We start from the raw sequence: 21309 nt of genomic DNA on the forward strand, positions 1-21309 counted from the left end.
TCTAATCTATCCAATCTACACAGCTGCAATACCTACAGCACATCAGCTGAAACACAAAACCTTCAATGAAGATCAGGAAAAAAAACTCTTCTGTGTTGGCCATGTGTGTATTGCATAACAGTGGAACTGGAAGAAAATAGCAAATGAGACAATGAAATGTCGAACACTGCGGAGCTGTGTGTGTGTGTGTGCATATCTAAAAGGAATACACACAGAACACTTCCAATGATCTTGTCTAAAATGGCCGATAAAGGCTTCTTCCTCTTAATGCTGGTCTGTCTGTCTGTCTGCAGGCTGACGGGGAGCAGGTCACCCGGGGCTGAGAGCCCAGTGCCAACCACATTAACCGCATTCATGCCTGCATAAACACAGCCTCCGCTCACCAGCTGACTTTGACCGACTTCCAGCTATTAGTGGTTTGCTAAACAAAGTCACCCTTTTAAACTCGTGGTAATCAGACTTTCCAGCCGTGGTACTGGCTCAGAATTTGAATAAAAGTGACTTCATATTAAAGTGTTAGATATAGGGTTTTCTGGACATCCAAAATAGGGATTATTGTAGGTAGTAATGAGGGGGATATTGGTCTCGAGTTTTCACTTACTGGAACACACATACAGTTTTGTGAGTCAGTGTTAGAGAGGTTGCTTCCTGCACTCTGACCCTTGAAAGGAGGGACAACAGAAGGACAGACAATAGAGGGGGAGCAAGTGTGTGTCTTGGGTCGTGGTTTTTACTTGGTCACAGTTGGAGACGGACAGTTGCAAGGACATGCTGTGTTTGTGCCAGCAAAGCTCCCAAAAGTGGCATTAACAAGAAAAAGTGAATGAGGACCAGACGGAGGAAGAGGAGAGAGAAAGACACAACACTGACGGAGTCCCTCGAAGTCACTGGACAAGAACATCCTTCTGTAGCTGCATGATAGTACCAACCCAAATCCAGAATAAAGGCTGGCATTGTGTGTTTCTGCAAACCACGAGTCTGTTGAAACCTCTTTCTGTGTGGATTTAGGCACAAAAACACTCGTTTAGGGTTCGGTAAAGACCACGTTTTTACTTAAAATACCCAGGTTTGTCACCACAGACGTGCCCTGACTGGTGGTCTGGTGATTGGCGATCGACTCACCTGGCTGTCACACCAACACTTCCCCCTTCTCCTCCTGATGATAAATCCATTTTACATTAATGTAGCGGTAATCTGAACTACATCATTTTGATACCTATTGTAGAAAAGTTGATATGTAGGTACGAAAAGTACAAATTTAACATATCGGTGGTTTGCAGAAACACACAAAGCCAACATTTTATTCCGGGGGCTTGGCTGAATACCACACATCACTGAACTAATATTCATGTCAATGGCAGTCAGCCACCAGCATATCAGTGTTAAGTTTGTTATGCAGACATTAATAATGAAAAAATGATGGCAAATGCATTTATTGGGGCCAACAGCGCAGCTTGAAAACAAACAGCGAACAGGCTGAGAGTGAATGAGACACAAGAACAGATGGTGAGAAAAGCGACAGCGCTGCAGAGTTAAATCAACATCAGAAATCGCAGCTGAGAGATGTAAACAAACACATGTGCCTAGCGCATACTTACATCAATCATATCAGAGACGTCATGGATGTAATATTTTGCCACAACTGCATTTGTTGCTGCCAGGTTCAACAAATAGTCATTCCGGGCTTTTGTGCATTTCAGCTTATTCTCTGAGTACTTGGCTTGCCTCTGGGGAGGAGAGAAGAGACAGAGCAGATGAAGGGAAAAACCATCAGTGCAGGAAAATCAAGCAGTAAGGGGGGTTGGTGTGTGTGCTCAGGCAGCTGCAGCTTTGGGACCACCAGACAGGTAGAGATGGCGGGGAAAGTTTGGGAAAACAGGCTCGAGAGAAGCTGCCTATTGATAGTAACGTGTTAAGTGCCACAGCCAGGCTTGCATTTCGTCATTATTCTATCTCTTAACAGCAGCAGAATGTATAGAATGTGCATGCTGACAAAGAGCCTCTGGCTTTAGCGAGCTGCATAGATTTAAAAGATTTTATTTAATGAATGCATATATGCATGAAGTGTTCAACAGCTTAGTCAAATGTAGCATTGAAGGCAGAGTTTGACATTTTGGGGAAGTGCTCATTCGCTTTCCTGCAGAAAACTAGATTAAAACACAGATACTACTCTTACATCTGTACAGTAAATAAGAAGTTGCAACCAGCAGCTGGTTAGCTTAGCTTAGCATAACGACAGCAGAAAGCCTGGTCTGTCCAAACTGTAACAAAATCCACCTCAGAGCACCTCTAAACCTAATTAACATGTTATAGCTCATTTGTTTAATCTGTCCAAAAACTGTAAAAACAACAAGTGGGCAGATTTTGGACCTTTGGACCGAGCCAGACTAAATGATTCCGGTCTTTATGCTAAGATAAGCGAACCCGCTGCTGGCTCCAGCTGCATATTTACCGTACAGAAATGAGAGTGCTATCGATCTTCTCTTCTCAGCAACTCTCAGCAGCAAGAAAGCGAATAAGCGTTATTTCCCAAAATGTGGAACTGTTTCTCCACAGACTGCATATTAGATGTCTTCACAGCCTTTGTGTTTGATCATACATGTTTAACTTTGATGTTTGGCTCTCTGTGGGCTTGTATCTCAAAAACTCAGACAAATGCATGCAATTGCACTTGCAAGAACATAAAAGGAACAACAGCATATTCCATTAAGTGGCATTTGTACTGAATGAACACAACACATTGATTTAGCAAACTTGTGCTTAACAGTACTGACAAAGTAGCTTCAGCTTAGCGACACAATGTTTCAGACACGACTCAGAAAAGCATTAAGGCTGTCTGAAGTACAACAAAAGCGCTGCAATTCTAAAGCAGAGACATTTTGCTCATTACTTGAATTGCTTGTTTGTACATTTCACTATACATGGACATTTTGCTTCCACTTTCGCAAAGCCATTATAATGCAAATTGCAGCAGTGGGTTAGAGGAACAGAGATGAACTTTCATTTCTTCCTCTTCCTCATCCAACCTGTTTGCAGGCAGAGTAATGAGACAAAAGCTTAGAGACAAGACGCAGGGAAAAAGAATATTCATTGCTACGCTATGTTATAAATAGGGTTCATTTCCCAAACCAGGCAGCATCTCCGAGGAGAGGCCCCTGAGGTGGGAGAAACACTGACGTCCTGACAGCTTTCTGATTTCCTGCACCTTAGAGATAATGGGAGTTTCATTTGCATGAAGACATTTCAGAAGAAGCTCCAGAATAAGAGATGCATGGGTGCATTTAAGGTACAGTGTGCTCCAGAGACCACCGGCTCTATACTGCTGGCAGAGAAGAATTTACAAACTAGAAATCTGCATACGATGGAAAGAGAGCTGGGTTACTGGCTGGGAGTGCAGCTGTTTGCTCAGTGCGTATCTGGCTGCAGACCTACAATATGCTCCTCTCTGACACTGTAATGCTATGTGTCTGCTGGTCTCTCGCCGTGAGTGAACCCAACAAATAGAGCTGGTTCTCCATTTACAGAACTACACTCCTCCAACCTCCTCATTCAGCTTTGAGAAACTGCTAAACCTGCAATAACTGATGTTTTGGTCACTTGGGGCAATGAAAACCAGCTGTAAGCAGAATACTCACATGCCATCATCTTTTAAGTTGACATGGTGAACTTGTTTTACAGACATGGAGCAACATTAGCATTCATCTGGAGTCCAATTTCTGACCACCTGGCAAATATAAGTCTGATATTCACTCTCCTTTTAGCTCTGTTCCTGGTCTTTGTTGACTCCTGATGGAAATATCTGACTCCAGCTGCTAAATGTGTTACTTTGGTGCTGGGCAGGTGAAAAAAACTGATGGTATGAGAGTGGTGAGAGTAAAGCTCCATGAAGCCGAGAGGAACTGCAGATTTCAGTCATAATTTTCTGTGGGTTCCTCACTATGAGCTCTTACCATTGCAAGTAATAATTAAATGAACTGTTGGTGTAAAAATACTGATTATAGCAGCTTTAAATGTCTTAGCAGGCTTAAATTCTGGATTTTTAGCAAGCAGACTGAAGCTGAGTGCCGTCACATACATATGCACCACACTATACGCTGTGCATCCTCGGGCACGCTCACCTTCTCTTTCATCTTCTCAATTTTCCTGACGAAGCTGCGTCGCGGTTGGCGGTCCTCGTGGCGCAGGAGGTTCACGTTGAGGTCTCCAGACTTGCTGAACTGTTTCTCCTCCTGCTTCTCAGCATCCTTCAGCTTGCTCTCTGCGCTGATGCTCTCAGTGTGGTACATGTGGTATGTTTTCATCACCTGCCACAGGAGCATGACAGATACACAGCAGCGTGAACGTTAGCAGGACTCATCATCGTCACATTTTCACTATGGGCTATTACAGGCTGAACTGTCAAGATGTAAAGATGTTTTGCAGACGCTGTCGAACTCGGTTAGAAAAAGTGACAATCAGAGGGTTGGCTGGTTTATCAGCAGTACATCCAATAGCCAACAGACTGAGAAATCAAAACACACAGCCAACAGATGTAGAGAGTGCCACATTGAAATTGATGGGAAGGTTTTTTATCAATTCTTTCAGTAAAATTAGAACTGCAACAGTAGCCCAATCAATCACTTAAGTCATTTAAGACAAATATTCTCTGGTTTCAGGGGTGTTGTCTGAAACCTACAGTCGGAAGGCCTCAGTGTTATTCATATAACATCAAACCACAAAGACACTTTTGTCCTTTTGTCCTCATTCACACGACCACCCATACCTGTACACTGACTTACATTAGCATTACTGTTGTGTTGACGCTGCCAGATGTGACCAACAATAAGGAGATAAAAAGGAAAGATCTTTCGACGTCCTCTGTGTCATTTCCTTTCAAAATCTGGTTGGATTTTGGCCTTTTCATGGTGGCCTGGTGGATCAATTTGGGCGGCAATGCAGCGGTAACACAGATGTTACTACATGTGGAATATTTTAAGTGAATCCAGGGGCCCAGGGTTGTGTGTGGTTTAGCCTCGGCTGTCAAGTCTTCAAATCGCCCCCTCAACCCTTCCTCACTCCTTTCCTGGCCTCTACATCATTCTCTACAGCAGCTCTTCATCACTGCAGGCTTGTTCATTTTTAGCTCTTTTGTGTGGCAGAGTGACAGCACTGTTTTCCGTGTTCTCTGCAGTTACCTCTTCACTTTGATCTCTACACTCAGACACCTCCACATCCCGCTCCAACATGGTGATGCCTAACTGTAGTGGCAGAAAACCCTCGTTAGACAAGACAGAAGCATCCTGAGTGTGTCTTAATTCATGCCAGATGCTCATTGAGGGAGTCTACCCGTCCTTAAGCCTCGTAAAGGACCATCCAGATGTGAGCTGCGTCCTCAAACGTCTCGAGCACTCAGGATCTTCTCTGAACACCTCGGGATGCTAGACAGTCAACATAAACAGTAATTTATTTGTTTCCTGTGGCTGTAAGTAAATGCTCACTTGGTGCTGAACTTGAGCAGCAGGGTCCCTGTTTTTTTTTTTTTTCTCTGAGAGCTGCTCATCAAAACCACGTGTTCGCCATCGGGTCACTCGCACCTATAATCCTCTACTGACCTCCAACCCTTTGATAGTCCTTAAAGTGGCTCTATTTTTTCCCCTCACTGCGCTGGAATAAATACAGATCCTCTCCAGGCAGCAACAACAAGAACAATGGAGTGACAAAGAACTGTGAGGCAAACACCTGAAAGTAAAATAAATACATCAAGTGAGAGCCCCTAGTCTTTTCTCAGAGTGACAAAGCTCAACATCGATGTAGCTGCTCCTCGACGAGAGAAACTAGGCTAACACTCTGTTCCTCCCCAGGCTGTCAAAGCGTTTCTTTCATATTCCTCTGAAAATGTGCTAGATTTCCAGCCAACTTTGAGCCATCTGACGAGAGGACCTGCAGCTAAAGACACAAAGTAATTTGCAGGAAGACTGAGCTTCAGCTGTGTCTACAGGAGGTGTGTGTATAGCTGAGTCCTCTGACGACAGCCTCCGGCTATTTCACTCCTGAGCTGAGTCTCTGAGCTGCTGAGAGAAACCCAAGAGTGGCTGGAGTTCTTCATAATGACTGCAAGGCCAGAAGACAACGCTTCTTTTCAACATAAATCTAAATTTTCTCAGGATTCAATCCTCAGACGAATCCCAGTGTCCTTGGTTTGACTCCGGCTGGGGACCTTTGCTGCACTTCATCCCCCCATTGTGTCCCCTTTCTCCTCTCTGACCATAAAAATCTGCCACACTGTGAGTCAAAGATGGCTTGTAGGGATGTCATGGTAAAATATAAGTGGAGCAAAAGTGTTTCATAGCATGATATATATAGTATATATGGTGGCTGATGTATGAGCAAGGACATAAAATGTGAGGGGAAAAAACTCCAAAACGCCAAAAAGCAGAAGAAAATCTTTATTAGTAGATATAAATTATGCCAAAAAATTTACTGAGGCAAAAGCAACTTTATTAGATCAGAAAGTATTTTTAAATAGACCCCTATCTGAAATCTGAAATCTAAAAATCTGAATAATTCATGCTGAGAGTTCTCCCAAAGATGCAGTGGTTACGTTATTTTGATGTGTGAGGAAATATATACTGCTGAGAAAATAATTATATGACTGACTACAAATGAATGAATGAATGAATGAATGAATGAATGAAAGCTATACCAGCAGCCAAGCCTGAGAGAGAGATTTTCAGTGTTGTTGTTAACAAAAGAATAATGGTGTATGAGGCTGAAGAGCAGACATCAGACACAAGGTGGTGGATCAGAAAGATAAGATAAGCTGAAGCTTTATTGATCCCAGTGGGGATATTAAGTCGCTGTAGCAGGAAATTAAAACAGGTTCAATCAAAGAAAACTGAATTTTACAGAGACACGTCGCTGAAAGCAACCTCAGGAAGCGACTGGCTCATCACGCATTCTGGCTTTTGCTCCTGTTTCTCAGTTTGGGTTTGGTATTAACAACAGACAACAGGATCCTCACTCTCACTGCCACTCCTGCTGCACCATCGTACTTTCAACAAAGCTTGAACAATAGCCTCAGCCCTCAGTCTTACATCCCATTGAACAGCCAGGGAACCAAATGGGATTTCACACTTTCCTCTCAGCAAGATCTGCTTTGTTGGCAGCCAGTGAAAACTGTTGGAAAATACCACAAGGCAATCACCATGTGGCCACGCTATTGATTTAGCTATTTCTGTACAATTAGATACTAACAAGGCTGCAGCCATGATAAACCAGGATTACTGCCTTGTGGTCATTTGCCTCCATGTCTGTCCAGACTCAACAAAAGCTGCTAAGTGTACTGTTTGGTGACATGGAAGTTCTCACTATATTGACATGTATGAGTCCAGTGAGAAACTTCCAGTCAGAAACATGCTGTCTTCACTTAGAGACTATTTCGACAGTACAGAGAACTGATAGAGAGCTTCATCACATGGTGCAACAGCAATCACCTGAAGCTCAATATCAGCAGAGCTAATGAGCCTGTGGTGGACTACAACGCTTCATACATGGATGTTACTGCAAAGAAGCTACAAACTGTAAAACATGGATGCTAATAACGTAAAAACATAAGAAAACTTTATTTGCTCCCTGAGAGTCAGACGCCTATGCCCATTGTCAAAATGTTCCATAGGCTATGATGGTACCTGGGAAAATCAGTTTCATTTGTACAGTCGTTATTGAGAGTTGGTCCTAAAGAGCTGCATGATGGCAGCATGATGAGATCAATCAATGCGAATATCTGTCATGGCTAGACTCTTCACTGAGGTCAATAAACTCAAAAGTCATTAAAGAACAAAAACAAGAGAAATGATGCGAAACGGTACCAAAACACTGCCTCCCCTTCAAGTACGGTAACGATGAGACTGACGTTTAGATTGAATAAACAATTATTGAGTCTGAAAATGTTTGTGCTGTATTGACCAGCATGAAATGATCAATTTGTGATGTTTGTGTCGTCTGGCAGCAATACATTTTTCCACCTTAGCTGTGAAGTTTCGCACAACTCCCACAATCCTCTTCTCATATTTAGAAAGAATGCGGCCATACGTCAACATTTGGATTTGGAGTTTTCAGCCAGACTGCAGCTGAGGCCAAGTGGAGCATGAGAGGAGGGACCATCTGAGTTTTATTACGCCGCCAGAGAGGGGAGAATGGGTGAAACAGACATAGAGTAAAACAGTATGAACGTATTGTGTGTCTGAACTCCACAGTAAACCTGAAACAAACCCTGACACTGGAAACCAAACTGGAAGAGGGACAATAACTGTATTTTCATGTATTAAGATAAAGTGTTGAGTATAGCAGCCTTGGACAGCCTTTACATGTATTTGACCAATAACAATCCTTTCAAAATGCATATTCCTCTAATTAACATATACGTGTTGGTTATCACATGCTCCCCACAACACAAGCCTGCTTCAGCATCCAAATGTACAGATGGTAGGATCAGGGAGACATGCCAGCTCTGCCCTTTGGTAGTTTGACTCTCATCGCATTGCACAGATGAATAAGTCATATAAGGCAGCTCTGCCATCTCTTCTGTTTCACCTCAGGGGGCAGAAGATTGCTGAAGTTGCCTGGACCTCGTCCAGTTTTTCGCGCTAAGCCTCCCTCAATAAGAACTCGTCTCTGTAACAGTGCAGCACCAGTACAGCCTGTCCTTATCCCCGACATACGCTCATCTATCTGCAGGGTTTCCTGCAGAAAATCCGATTATTAACAATTCACTTCTCCCAGTTCTGACCAATTATTGCAGAACAAATAGAAACATTTATCATAACTTGGAAGTTGTTGTTCATGTTATTTGACGCTGTCAGTCCGACATACTGACAGCCCTATTAAAAAAACAATAGAAAAAATGTGGTCTTGGAAGACATGCTGCCTTCATTATGCACTAATTATGTCAAACTGATATTTGATCTATTAATCTATGCAAAATTCATAAATAGAATGAAAAATTAATTATGGGGGATTTTTGAAGGGCTAAAATCAAACATCTTGGCTATGAAGTTTGACAGGAAACATCCATCCATACATCCATTCAGCACCTTTCCTTATATTAAAACATATGGGAAGCAGCTGCCAGATGCCCAAGAGCTGAAAAAAAAAGAAAAAAAAAGAGAGGCTTTTTTGGGCAGCAGGAAAGCCGAGAGAAAAAAAGAATGATGTGGACTACCTTTTCCTCAACGGACAGACTGCTTCAACACAACAACAGCAAAGATAAAGAGAAAAAAATAATATACCAGTAGAAACTGGTCATTATAGTAACATTATAGTATCCACAACAAAGCAAAAGGGTGGCGTCACATACAACAAAGCAACTGAGCAGGAACAGGACCTACGGTGAACAAGTATGATCACTGCTATGGAAAGAAGATGCATGTCATGTGATCTGCTTATCGTTTCTCTTCAAAAGCTCTGTAGCTCTCTGACGAATGGCACGGTCATGTGTTAAGGCAGGCAGGTATTTCACAGGCCTCCACAGGGACAGCCAGCAACGCGACCCCCTGAGCAAGAATGGCGCAGACGCAGCCAGCAGACGTGAAACTGATCTGAGGCCAGAAACTGGCCGGCTCAGAGAGAAATGTAGTTTCATTTCACCATTTAAAACTGCCCCTCACCACAAACCCACTGAGAGTAAGAAGACATTTTTGAGAAATTAATCCAATAATAACAAGCAAATATTCTACAAATCTGATGCACAATTTAGAAACAGACCTTGCTTAATCTACACTCAGCTACCAGTTTATTAAGTACACTTAGCAAAAACTAATGCAACAGCCCTGCAGCACGTCCTCGCTTCATGAAGGTTTGAACATTCAGGGTTTGCTCGGGCCTGTTTCAGAGAGGCGTTGATTCAATTCTGTGGGTATTTTGGAGGCTGTGGTCTGAGCCGCAGTTGAATTACGAAGCCTCATTCTGAGAGGGGTGTCTTTTTTTATGTCCAACCCTTTTAAATCAATGAGAGAGAGCGTAATAGAAGCATCTCTATAGAATAATGCAATGCAATGCACCACAAATGACATCCTGCACAATGACCACGAGCTTGAATCAACACCATTGCACATTAGCTTGTTTACTATTGGTTTTAGGTAGCTGCACCCTATAAACCCTATAACAGACACAGGAGGACTGATGGTCGTCATGTTATAATATGGGCAGAATCAAATTAACTGCTGTCGCTTCTACTTTGAGTGGAACTTTGCTTTGCTTGGTGTGTATGCTTGAGCAAAGTCGAATCTTTCAATAGACACCTTTAAAGACGAGAATAATTTCCCAGAAGATTTTCAACAGCCTAAAAAGAAAGCACTGAGAGAGGAAAGCGCAAGCCTTGTAGAATGTACGAAGAAGACAGAAAGGTGATAAAACAGCATAAAAAAGAAAGACGGAGCACGAAATAAAACCTTTCGGAGACAGAGACGGAGTGAGAGAAAAGGAGTGGATGAGCTCAGTGATGAGATAAGGTGTGAGGGATCGATCAGCAGGACACACAGTGCATTACTTACAGTGTAGAGTTCATTTGTCACCTTCACCAGCTCCTCGTGCATCTGGATCCCAATGTCTTTGCTCTGAAACACAGCGAGCAGAAAGAGCAGGGGTGAGAAAACAAACGTCGGTTTGAGCCTTAAGCTCTGACCTGATGGAACAGGCTCAGTCGGTTATGCTGACACCATGACTTCGGTGGGTTGTAGAGAAATATCTCGAGGACTACAGGATGCAGTCGCGCCAAAGCTGGTGCAGATATTCAAGGATGTCAAAGGATGATAACTGACTCTTTCATGCTCACCAGAAAATAAACCCTGTCCATTTAGACCTTTCTCTGTGTGCTATCCACCCAACGCTTTGGATTTCTTGGGTGTTATCAGTATCATGTTATCATAAATGTTTTTACTTGTCATAACAGTTCTGGTTAATTTAATTCTAACTTTATCCTCCAAGTTTCAACTTCCACAGCCACAGAACTGTCCCTTCTTCCTCCATCTCACCAGCTCTTCCTTTCAGCCCAACATGAAACAGACTGCATGAGGATATGAATGAAATTATGGAGGACGCTGCTTTCTACTGAGGCTCGAGAATCAACTGTACAACCCACGAGCAATCGCAGCGCTGTGAGGCTTTGACTTTTCTCAGTACAGTACATGATCACGACCCCACACTTACTAACCGTGCCTCTCTGCTTCTTGTGACGGTGGCAGTGTGTTAACTGTGATCAAGTGCACATTCAATTTCCTGTGAATGTCGCACGTGAAACTGCGCTTCATATGCAGGCTTTTGAAAAGACGCTTTTTCGCCCATGATCTATGCTTGTGTGCATGTTTCAAGTGTGTCAAGACAATGTGTGACATCCTGTGACAAAGAAGAACACTGTCCGTTGATGTTTCACTGCGCAGCACAGACATAAATAAAAAATCGATAATGCTTCAAGTCCTATTTCCAGTTTCATAGCTCATCCTAATAGTGAAAAGATTGCTGAAGCCATCATTTCTCTCTAATTTGTTTGGCTTGGAGTCTCACTGAAGAGACTGTCAGATGCAGCGCACACCTCCTGCAGCGCCCAGTTGAGCTCAAAAACATGGGACACACCTGCACTGGAAGGAGAAATGACCGACAGACTGAATGCAATAACGTCTGTTTGTGTGGGAGGGAAGCACAAAGCCTTTACTTGAAGACCTCGAGGTGAGAAAATGCACCAACAGTTCCAGCATATCTCAGTGTGTCAGTCTGACACACTAAAAAAAAAAAAAAAAAACAGAAGCAACACCTCCACTAACATCACCGAGCTAGAGGAACCTGTTGCATTTGAGAAAGGGTGACAAACAAACATCTTCAGCGCAATCACAAACAGAAAACTGCATGACCCTGCTTCTTTCACGACAGTCAGTTTTTCCACTACATTAATACTTGCTGCCATTAGCAGCCAGTCTTCAACGTGACCATACGGTGGTTTGAGTTACATCGCAGCTTCGAGGTCTGTTTGTTTTGGTGTGTTTGATTCAGTGGATTGTTAGCCTGAGCAGTGCGCTCTTTGGTTGTCATATTAGCTGTTCCTTCTTTCTTACTTTCAAAAGACTTCTGGGTAGCAGCATCCAGAGGTGATTTAGGCGCTGAACAACCAGACCTGACACACCATGCACACTTTATGAGCTTGCCTTAGACACGCATAGAACCGAACTGCCAGTCATTCCCCTAACATTGATATTGAAAACTTGGCAATTTTCACCTTCATGTATTAGTCATGCGCCTGCAGTAGGCGTAATGTTTGTAATGTCGGCCATATGTGCAAAGGTTCTCCAGCCAGCTGCAGCGGCCCGATTTAATTCCTCCATCTAATCACATATTCTGATGTTCGGCTTGTGTTTTTGAAGGGGGTCACCACGGCTATGAGAGCTGAGAACAATTTGAGCCAAAGACATCAAACAGCATATATACTCAAAGTAGACATGAGCTTATTAGAGAAATACGTATTGTTAGAGCCAGTTTCTGTACGAGGTGCACAGCCTGTTTTGACAATATGTTGCATCATTTTGTGCAAATCTTTGGGTACATTTATATATCGATAGATTAGTTCATTGATGATGATGACCACCTGTAGAAAGAAGTGGTGGGGCAGAGCTGAGCCAGCAGGACAGGGTGCTGATATGGTCTTTAAATTCATGGTAGAGTCAGCAGTTTTTTTGTTTTCTTTTTTTGTTTAAGATGAAAATTAGTCAACCAAAATGGACACAGCAGTTATGGCGACCGCAGACCCAAAGTCCACCCCTCAAACTTGTTGCTGTGCTGTGAAACTTTAATGTGTTAATGATCAACATTAAGGCATGAGGCAATGTATGTATTTACAGGAAGGAAAAACTGCTGAAAGTGAAAAGGACAATAAAATTAAGGTCATGTTCATGAGTGGAACAATGACGCTCATCAGTGGGAAACATGCATAGAGCTAATTAGGTTAGACCGGTGGGCTGTCGGTGTCCAGCTAAGAAAAACTGATGCCCTGCATACTGCAGACTTAAGTGCACAGCAGGTTTGCTGTCAAATATGGCAATAACATTCAAAACAGTTCTGTTCGTTCTCTGAACCGCCTCCCGCTCCCTCCACAGTGTCAGTCAACAGCTGACTCATTAATTCTGGTGCAACACAGTGACTCAGCAAGATGCATAATGGCCATTTCACATATGAATCAGTATGAAAAGTATCATTTTCCGTCAGATCAATACAACAAGGAGGAGAAGTGCTGAAAGAAAACCTCACTGCACCTATACAGTATTGACAATGACTAACTGAAGGGAGGCAGGGCAGGTACTCATGTAATTCACTCATGCACACGCCCACACCCACACAAACACACACACACACCAACTCAAACCACACCTACCCTCTGTTCAGAGGCATTTATAGGCAGATGAAAGTGAACATTTTTGTCCACACCCTGCTCGGCTATAATAAGTGTGCTTGAAAAAACTTGCTACTGGTGAGTCAGACATGTAACTAATCATCAAAGAGGGAAAAAAAAAGTCCTGCTCCGACAGCTGTTCATTGAAATATACCCAGAAGAGATCAAACCACATAACCTCAGTAATACAGGAGGGATTTGTTGTTTGTTTTTATCTGGAGTGATGGCATTAAGTCCAACTCAAGCAAGCGTCGGGCTGAATGTGATAAATGGGGAAAATCCTCAGAGGGCTCCAGCAGCTGGTGAATGGCATCTGTATGCATCAGTGGCTCTGAAGTGAGACAGACTGCAGCATGTACTGCAGAGGCTCAGGGGGAGCAGGGAGGGCTCAACCAGCGAGTGAGCCACCGTGATGCAACACAGTGTAAGAGCTGTGGTGGGTCATATTCAAACAGGCCTTCCTTATAGTAACGCCTGCGAACAAACTACATTCTGAAAATCTTCCCTCTGAGAAAGACAGGAAATAGCACAGCTGCACCAGATATAATTCATTAATTTATTCTCTTTGCAATTAATTCATAGTCACGGAACACTGAGCAGACAGCAGTTTGCAGCAGTTACGCTGCCGTCTGTACATTCACATTTGTCACTCTGATTATAATTGCATTATTTGAGACTTATTTGAGATCTAGTGGCAGCTACGGGCACGGTTCAGGTGGGACGACTGTTCGTTCGGAAACAACAATGGCAGCCCCTAAAGAGGTTAGCATACAGAACTGGAGAGGATTTCTTAATTGAAAGAAGAGCAAAGAACAGTAGATGTTTTCACTCTCCTACTACGTCATATAGTTCATTGATCTCATTGGTTTAAGTTAGCCTGTGATGGAAGAGGACAGACAGATGGGTCATCCAATCACATGCCAAGTCATTTTTTTTTCAAGTGTCCGCCCTTCTCCAAGATGACTTCTCAGATGGTTCTGTGGGACAAACCATCTGACGCTTCAGCCTATAAATCACAGCTTTGGTGGTTAGATGTTAAACAAGCTCTTGATCAAGTTTTAGTCCACGGCTGTACTTTTTGTTCTTGATCACCTTGTCATGTCCAGCAGTCAATCACCCACGGCTTTCATTCATTTCAGTTTTTAATTTTCTCCAGAGCTTTTTGATACATTATTCATTGCCTCCCAATATGCCTGCAAGCAAGCAGCAGCCGCGCCATCCACTTGTACTCTCAGACACAGAAAAAGCTACCTGACAGCACCTGACTTTGAAAAGGATGGAATGTTTCTTCCTTCAGCTCTGGCACAGTTTCTGACAAACACACACACACACACACACACACACACACACAGTTATATCTGAATGGAGCCTAGTAGGCTCACCTACAGGAAGGCCTGCAAGGTGAAAACAGGGTTCTGATGTTTGGATAAGACCTCAGTCATCTCTGCTATGTGCTGACAGAGAGCCAAACGTTGCTCACACTAGTCAGGGCTGCAGGGTGTTGGACCAGTCTTGGGCCAGGGGTGGGGGGTGGGGGGGATGGGGGGTCTCAGCTTCATTCTTCCCAATGCTGTTTTGACTGGCCAGACAGAACTCCTACACCTCCTAATAACCCAATGAGCACTGGGACACAGCTCAAAGCTTTTGGGGTTTCCATCAGTCTGGGAAACTGCTTTCATTTCAGCTGCTGCAACTTGTACATTGCAAATTCCACTTTATAGAAACATTAAGGCATAACAATTAGGCTCAGCAAATAAAAGCTTAAAGCTAACAGCTTGGTAATTGCATCTTTCCTGGACTCTAACATTTTGTGCACTGGCGATAAGGGAGTAGTAGTAAACAAAGATGGAAGGATGATAGTCTCACTGACCTTCTTGAACAGGCGGATGACATCCTCACTGATCTGGGCCAAGCGGAGGATGACATTGTTGGTGTAGATGTCGCTGAGGGTGGCGTGGTCGCGGCTCTCTCGCCTTGTCTGGTTCAGCACCAGGTACCAGCAGTTTACTGAGGACAGCAGGTGTTGGTCTTTCCTGAAAAAACAACAGGATTGTTTGAATGTCTTTCAGTATAAATCTAAGCCAGGATAACACTGACAGTTGGTGATGCTTTTTTCTTTCTGGTCACTTGTTTTAACTTGTTTGTTTGTTTTCTGTGGCACAATCACAACAGGACTGAGTCAACAATTATGATGCTATTGTTGGGCTCTTTAGCTCTTAGCTAAATGCTAATTGCAGAGGGCTACCATGCTGATAATGACAATGGTGGCATGCTAATGTGTGATGTGTAATCTGGTGGGAATGTTACAAGTTTTGAGGTATCTGATCTGATGATGGCACAAGATGAAATATTTAGGTAACACAATAGTGATTACAGTTCATCCAGAGGGGAACATGAATGTCTGTACTGCACAGTGAATCAACGCAAAACAATGGCAACCAAACATACTGCACCATAGCATTTTAGAGGCAATAATAATGCTGCTTGGCTAAACATGAAAGAATGGGAAGTTATTGTTAGAGAAAATGATATAGCTACAGACACGATCTGCTAAAAGAAGACAGCTTCTTGTGGCACAAAATACCACGTTTCCTTTTTTCTTTCATTTCTCAATTTCTGCCTCAGTGAACATCTTCCTCCTTCACTCCAAACAATGCTACGGTCCAGCAATGCATCAACTTGTTAAATGTATAATGCTGGTGACCATAATGATCCAGAGAGTCATGCGCCTTGATTGCTGCATAATCAGTTTAAACTGTCTCCGCCTGGGGTGCTTTCAAACAGAAAGACCAGGGCACACAGACACACAGACACACACACACACACACACACACACACACACAGACACACACACACACACACACACACACACACACACACACATACAATCCAATCAAACCCATACCCTTGTCTGGATCCTATCTGAGCATTAATCAATCAACTAGCCCTGAGGAAGAGACAAAGAGAGAGAGGGAAATGAGAGCAAAGGAGGGAGAGAGGCAGAGCAGGGAGCAGGGTGGGGGATAGGGTTTCACTGTGGAGCAGTAACAAGGGATGAGCAGCACCGACATCAAAGCGCCCCCCTTCAGAGAGCTTCCATAATGCTAATCACATCTAATGAAGTTGATATCTGGCGACTCGAGAGTGCTTTCCCCATTATTCCTTTACTTAACTCTGGCCGTGAACGCACTTACAGCAGGCTGACAGGACACCAGCACATAACATCTCTCATAACATCAGAAAACAGGAGGCACATGAGGTAAACTTCGTCTGTCCGTTCATTACTGGGCCAGTGTTTGAGGATGATTGGCAGAGATTGAGGATGGTTTTCTGAGATGCACTGACTGAAAGGCGAGTCAATTAATTTTGCTATTAGAGAAATGTAATGGTGATTTGAAAGAGCGGAGAAAATCCAGCCATCAATTCAGTATGGCAATGAAAAAGTAATAATAAAACGATTAAACTGGACATTCATCTGCAGTATCAAAGTGAGATGAACCCGACTGACAGACCATGCAAAGTGCGGGTAGGATTTTAGCTTTTTCTAACAATAGATCTCCTTCACTCCACTGGGATGGCCTATTTCTACTGTTTCATCATCCCTCAATGTGTACCAGTTCTGCTTGACTGACCTATCTGCCTGTAAAGGACGCAGCTCCTCCGTGTATAACTGCTGTTTGTGGTTGAGGGGTTTAGGGAACAAGCACCACTACTCTCTGCTAATCCTTGAAAGTGGTCAGAGATGCTTCATCACATCCCTAAGCACAACCAGGCTCCAATTTTTGTCCATTTTTTTATTCTCTTTGGTTTTCCACCCAAACATTGTTCTCTGTGAATTAGAGGGAAATCCTTGGCCCTGCTCTGATGGTTAAAAGTGCTTGGAGACCTGCGGTCCCCAGAATAATACTGCTGCTCAGCCTCTGCTTAAGTCACTTTTTCCTTTCCTTTCCATTTGACTGGAACACAAGGTTATTTACATTCATGTCACACTGATACAATTCTGTAATTTAGAGGCCTTAAAGGGGTTCATTCTGCAGGAACCCTTACTCAAAAAAACAAAATAGAGTCTATAGCCATGCTAGCACCACAATAATACTACATACACAACAACAACAGCATGTACCTTGTTATCATGTTCACCATCTTGGTTTAACAAGTCAGCAGGCTAGCATTTGCTAATTAGCACTAAACACAAAGTACTTCTTGAGTAATATGAATGTCATTAGCTTGGCAGGAATCGGTTAAAAACCATAGTAGTGGACAAATTTAAAATGAGACCAGTCGATAGTACTGGATGAAGAGTCAGAGGATCATCAGCATTATTAAAATTCACCCTCATCTCATTCATCATCTATCAGTCATGGCCAATGTGTCAAATAGAAAAAAGTTTGGATAATTTGGTGACAAACTTTAAATGAAGGAATAAGAAGGTCTGGCAGTGGCGTACATGCGTACGTGCTTGATGCTCAGGGTTAAAGCCTTGAAGAGAGAAACAAAGGACAAGATTTCTTTTTCCCCAGTCACTGTCCTCATTTCACAGGAATTAGGAGCAGAAGGTTGGTAATTAGGCCTGTGTACCAGCTGCATCTCTGGGAGCTGAGTATTTTAACACAGGAATAAATGCAGCTCCTCCATTTGGTTTATGGGACACTACCTTTCTACACCAGCTGTTATACAGTCCTATCCATCACAAAGGGTCAGCTTCAGCATGTAATAAAACTCATTCTCCCATCTCTACTCTCTACCTGCTTCTCCTCGCTGATTTCCTGTGAAAGGTTGAGTTTCAGTCGAGAGTCTCAGGTCAATTAATCCAGAGGGCTTCAGAAGGGTCGGTTTTGGATGGCTCCATGCCCTTGGTATTCATACACAGGATATCATTAACATGCAGAAGGCAAACGATGAGCTCTGAGAGTCTCTAGAGAAGTGAGAAGGAAGAGGAGGAGGAGAGACGAGTGCAGCTTTCTGGCATCCTATTACATCTGTCTCATCCTGCAAAGCACTGCCTGAGTGTCTCCACTGGGTTTTTACAAGGTCTGCATTGCCTCACTGTCCCTGTGAGGCAGATACATACATGCAAGCGTAATCTGTGAATGCATGGAGGAGCGTGAAGAAGATCCGACACAGAGACAGTGGAAGTGAAAGGGGAAACAAAGAAAGAGCATATGGTTGGAGAACATTGCAGTAATCCCTTGATTCATGGATAAACTGATGGCAAGCTGTCTCCATAACGTGCATACCCTGAACAAGTCGGCATTGTATAGAATAGTGCACGTGCGTTAGTCATGGCTGCACTGGATGCCACCATCTAATCACCCTGCGCCTATGATGTGTCTGAGCCAGGATTTCCAGAAGGAAGTGTGTATTTATCAAACCAGGACTCGGCTCTGTGAAGGCCTTTAATCCCCTCCACACTGCCTGCCTGCTGCTTATCAATGAAACAGCCAAGGAAAAGGAGCCGGAGCCAAACACAGTTTCAAAAGACAAGGGGCACGTGGGCACATGCCGCCAGCTTTGCCATTCAAATTTGCTTTGCCCCCGTTTTCAAGCGGGGCTTCAATACACTACATTGCTGATTTGCACATCATTTAGCATTTTTTCTCTTTTTGTGTGTTGGCAATTCGATAATGCACAGCTGCACAGACACAGGGGCCAGAGCAGAGCAGAGCACGGTGCAGCGTCAATGACGAGGAGACAAGGGTTTAACAAGATCTGAAAAACAAACTGCAAACCAGCTAATCTATTGACGTTGTATATGTTGACTTCCACCAGCTGGACCTGTCAACCTGACAAGAGCAGGGAATCGACTGCGGTGTTCAAACAAACCAGGCCCGGACAGATATAGTTCAACCTTTTACCCTTCGGCCTTCAGAGCTCCTGAGAGCAGCCATGGTTAACACAAAATGAGACTGAACGGATAGCTGTAGTTTGGTGCCAGTGAACAAAGCCAATAAAACATCTGGTGCAATCCTACCGCAGCAGGTATCATTCCTCATAATTATATCATAACCACAGCAAGGCATCACACCCTTTCATAATGGCTTTTTAAAGACAAACACATTCTGGACAAAGGCTGCATCACATGTGCTGGAATCTCCTCTGATAGATTGTCAAAGCTGAGCTGTGCTGACCATGAAATGAACAGACTTCACATGAGCAAATGAGCAACGGCAGCTTCAAAAGTAGAATAACTCACATATACTGTACAAAGATCTGGCCTTGTAGAGATATCCAACACTTTTCTCCCCCAGTTCCTCCCAAACCAATTGCTTGGACACACACACACATAAAGAGATTAACACACACGCGCACTCACACCAATTTGGACACCACTACGAGCCCTGTCTTATCTTTCCCAGACAGGTTATTCTCCATATCAATATTGCATGAGTTGTCTTTCTAATGGTGCTATGTTATGTCTGAATCTATCTTCATGACAGACAGACGATACCAATCCTCTCTAATTCGATGGGGTACATTATAAATCCCATTCATGATATACCCTAAAACGTCTGCCCCATAATTAAAATCAAGTTAGCTGTTGTCTCTCAGGAACTGTGAGCCAGTAAGAAAAAAGGAAGCGGTGCACTATCTGGCACAGCGACTGCAGCATGGAGCGGCTAAGTACTGTAACCCCTCAGTGTGTCTTTTCACTGTGGCAAATGAGGTAAAGTGGAAGAGCAAAATTACCCTTGGTCGGGTTGCTGCGGTGAAGCTGTAGCTGCAGTAGCTGTAAATCACTGTGGCATTTAAGCTTGCTAATGAATCTGCACTGGAAGGGTTCAGCCAACAGACTGTAGGCTGTGATCCAGCACATATGGAAGTCCGTCCTGGTCAAGATGACTGTTTTACTGCTGTGTTTTGATCGAAACCATAAAGGTACAAGTAGGCTGTTTCTGAGGTGCTACTCTGCAGTCCACCGCTGTTTACAGAGCAATGAAAGACGGTCACGGGCATGTCGAAGGGTGTCAGGAAAAGGATAGCTCAGATGTGTTGCAGCAGACGAAGTATCAATTCAGAGATGACAAAGAAAAAAGCCACTAATCGCACAAAAGAGAGGCTTAAGGCCCCAAAATGGTTTTCTGTATTTTTGATGATGCATGGGCTTTACGCCAACAAAGTGTTTTATTAGACAAACACAAGTGTTTTTCTTGCCCAGGCCCATTTGGTGTTTTGGTGGCTTGCCATGAACTTAACTACACTAAAGTGGGAGGAAAGGCACATTCAAGGGCGTGTCACAGCTGATTTCCCAGGATTTGCGGTTGCTTGCCTGCTCAGACCAGTAGTGGATGGCACAAGGTGCAATCATGTTATGAGCGTTTCTGTGGCTTGAAACACTCACTCTGGATGATATACTGTTCACTTTGAGTTTAATGCACCCTGCATATTCTTTAAGGTGGAAAAATTGATTTCACTCGAATACATAGGGAAGTGTGTGCGGTGGGACTGACGGGTAACGCACTTTCAGTATGACTGATATTACATCCTCTGTACATGTCAAGCATGGGTAGTAGCCCCCCACCCACACTTCCTCTGCGGTCTGTCACTGGCTCAGTCCTTTCGCTCCTGTTGTTTGAACACTTTCTCAATAAATGGAGTTTAAATGACGCGAGTAAAGTATACATGGGTTTGCATCGAAAGTAAGGTATCACTATACTCTGTGTCTATGTGTGTGTGTGCGTGTGTGTGTGTGTGTGTGTGTGTGTGTGTCTTAGTCAAGACACTGCACTGAGACACTTGCTGGCTTCAGGCTTTTAAGTGTATCTGTGTAAAGTGTACTAATTATTGGAACATGTGTTGGAGGATTAGGTGTTTTTTCTCACACCTGTCCCTCGCTGTGTGGATAAGATCAACTGTACGGGTCGAAGGTTAAGCCGCTGTGTCTCAGCAGCAGCTGCAGC

The 21309-nt window shown here is 43.5% G+C and overlaps 1 protein-coding gene across 2 annotated transcripts in view; it reads right to left on the reverse strand.

Annotated features, from left to right (window-relative positions):
• Positions 1–21309, reverse strand: part of srgap3 (SLIT-ROBO Rho GTPase activating protein 3) — a 60193-nt gene that overhangs the window by 20559 nt on the left and 18325 nt on the right. For both annotated transcript variants that reach the window (XM_076757442.1, XM_076757434.1), the window contains exons 3-6: positions 15282–15444; positions 10530–10592; positions 4119–4304; positions 1599–1727 (exon numbers count right to left, since the gene is read on the reverse strand). In XM_076757442.1, the coding sequence (XP_076613557.1) occupies positions 1599–1727; positions 4119–4304; positions 10530–10592; positions 15282–15444 (541 nt within the window). The remainder of the gene's footprint in view (positions 1–1598; positions 1728–4118; positions 4305–10529; positions 10593–15281; positions 15445–21309) is intronic.

The sequence above is a fragment of the Chaetodon auriga genome, chromosome 2, assembly GCF_051107435.1.
Source record: "Chaetodon auriga isolate fChaAug3 chromosome 2, fChaAug3.hap1, whole genome shotgun sequence".
Lineage (NCBI taxonomy): Eukaryota > Metazoa > Chordata > Actinopteri > Chaetodontiformes > Chaetodontidae > Chaetodon > Chaetodon auriga.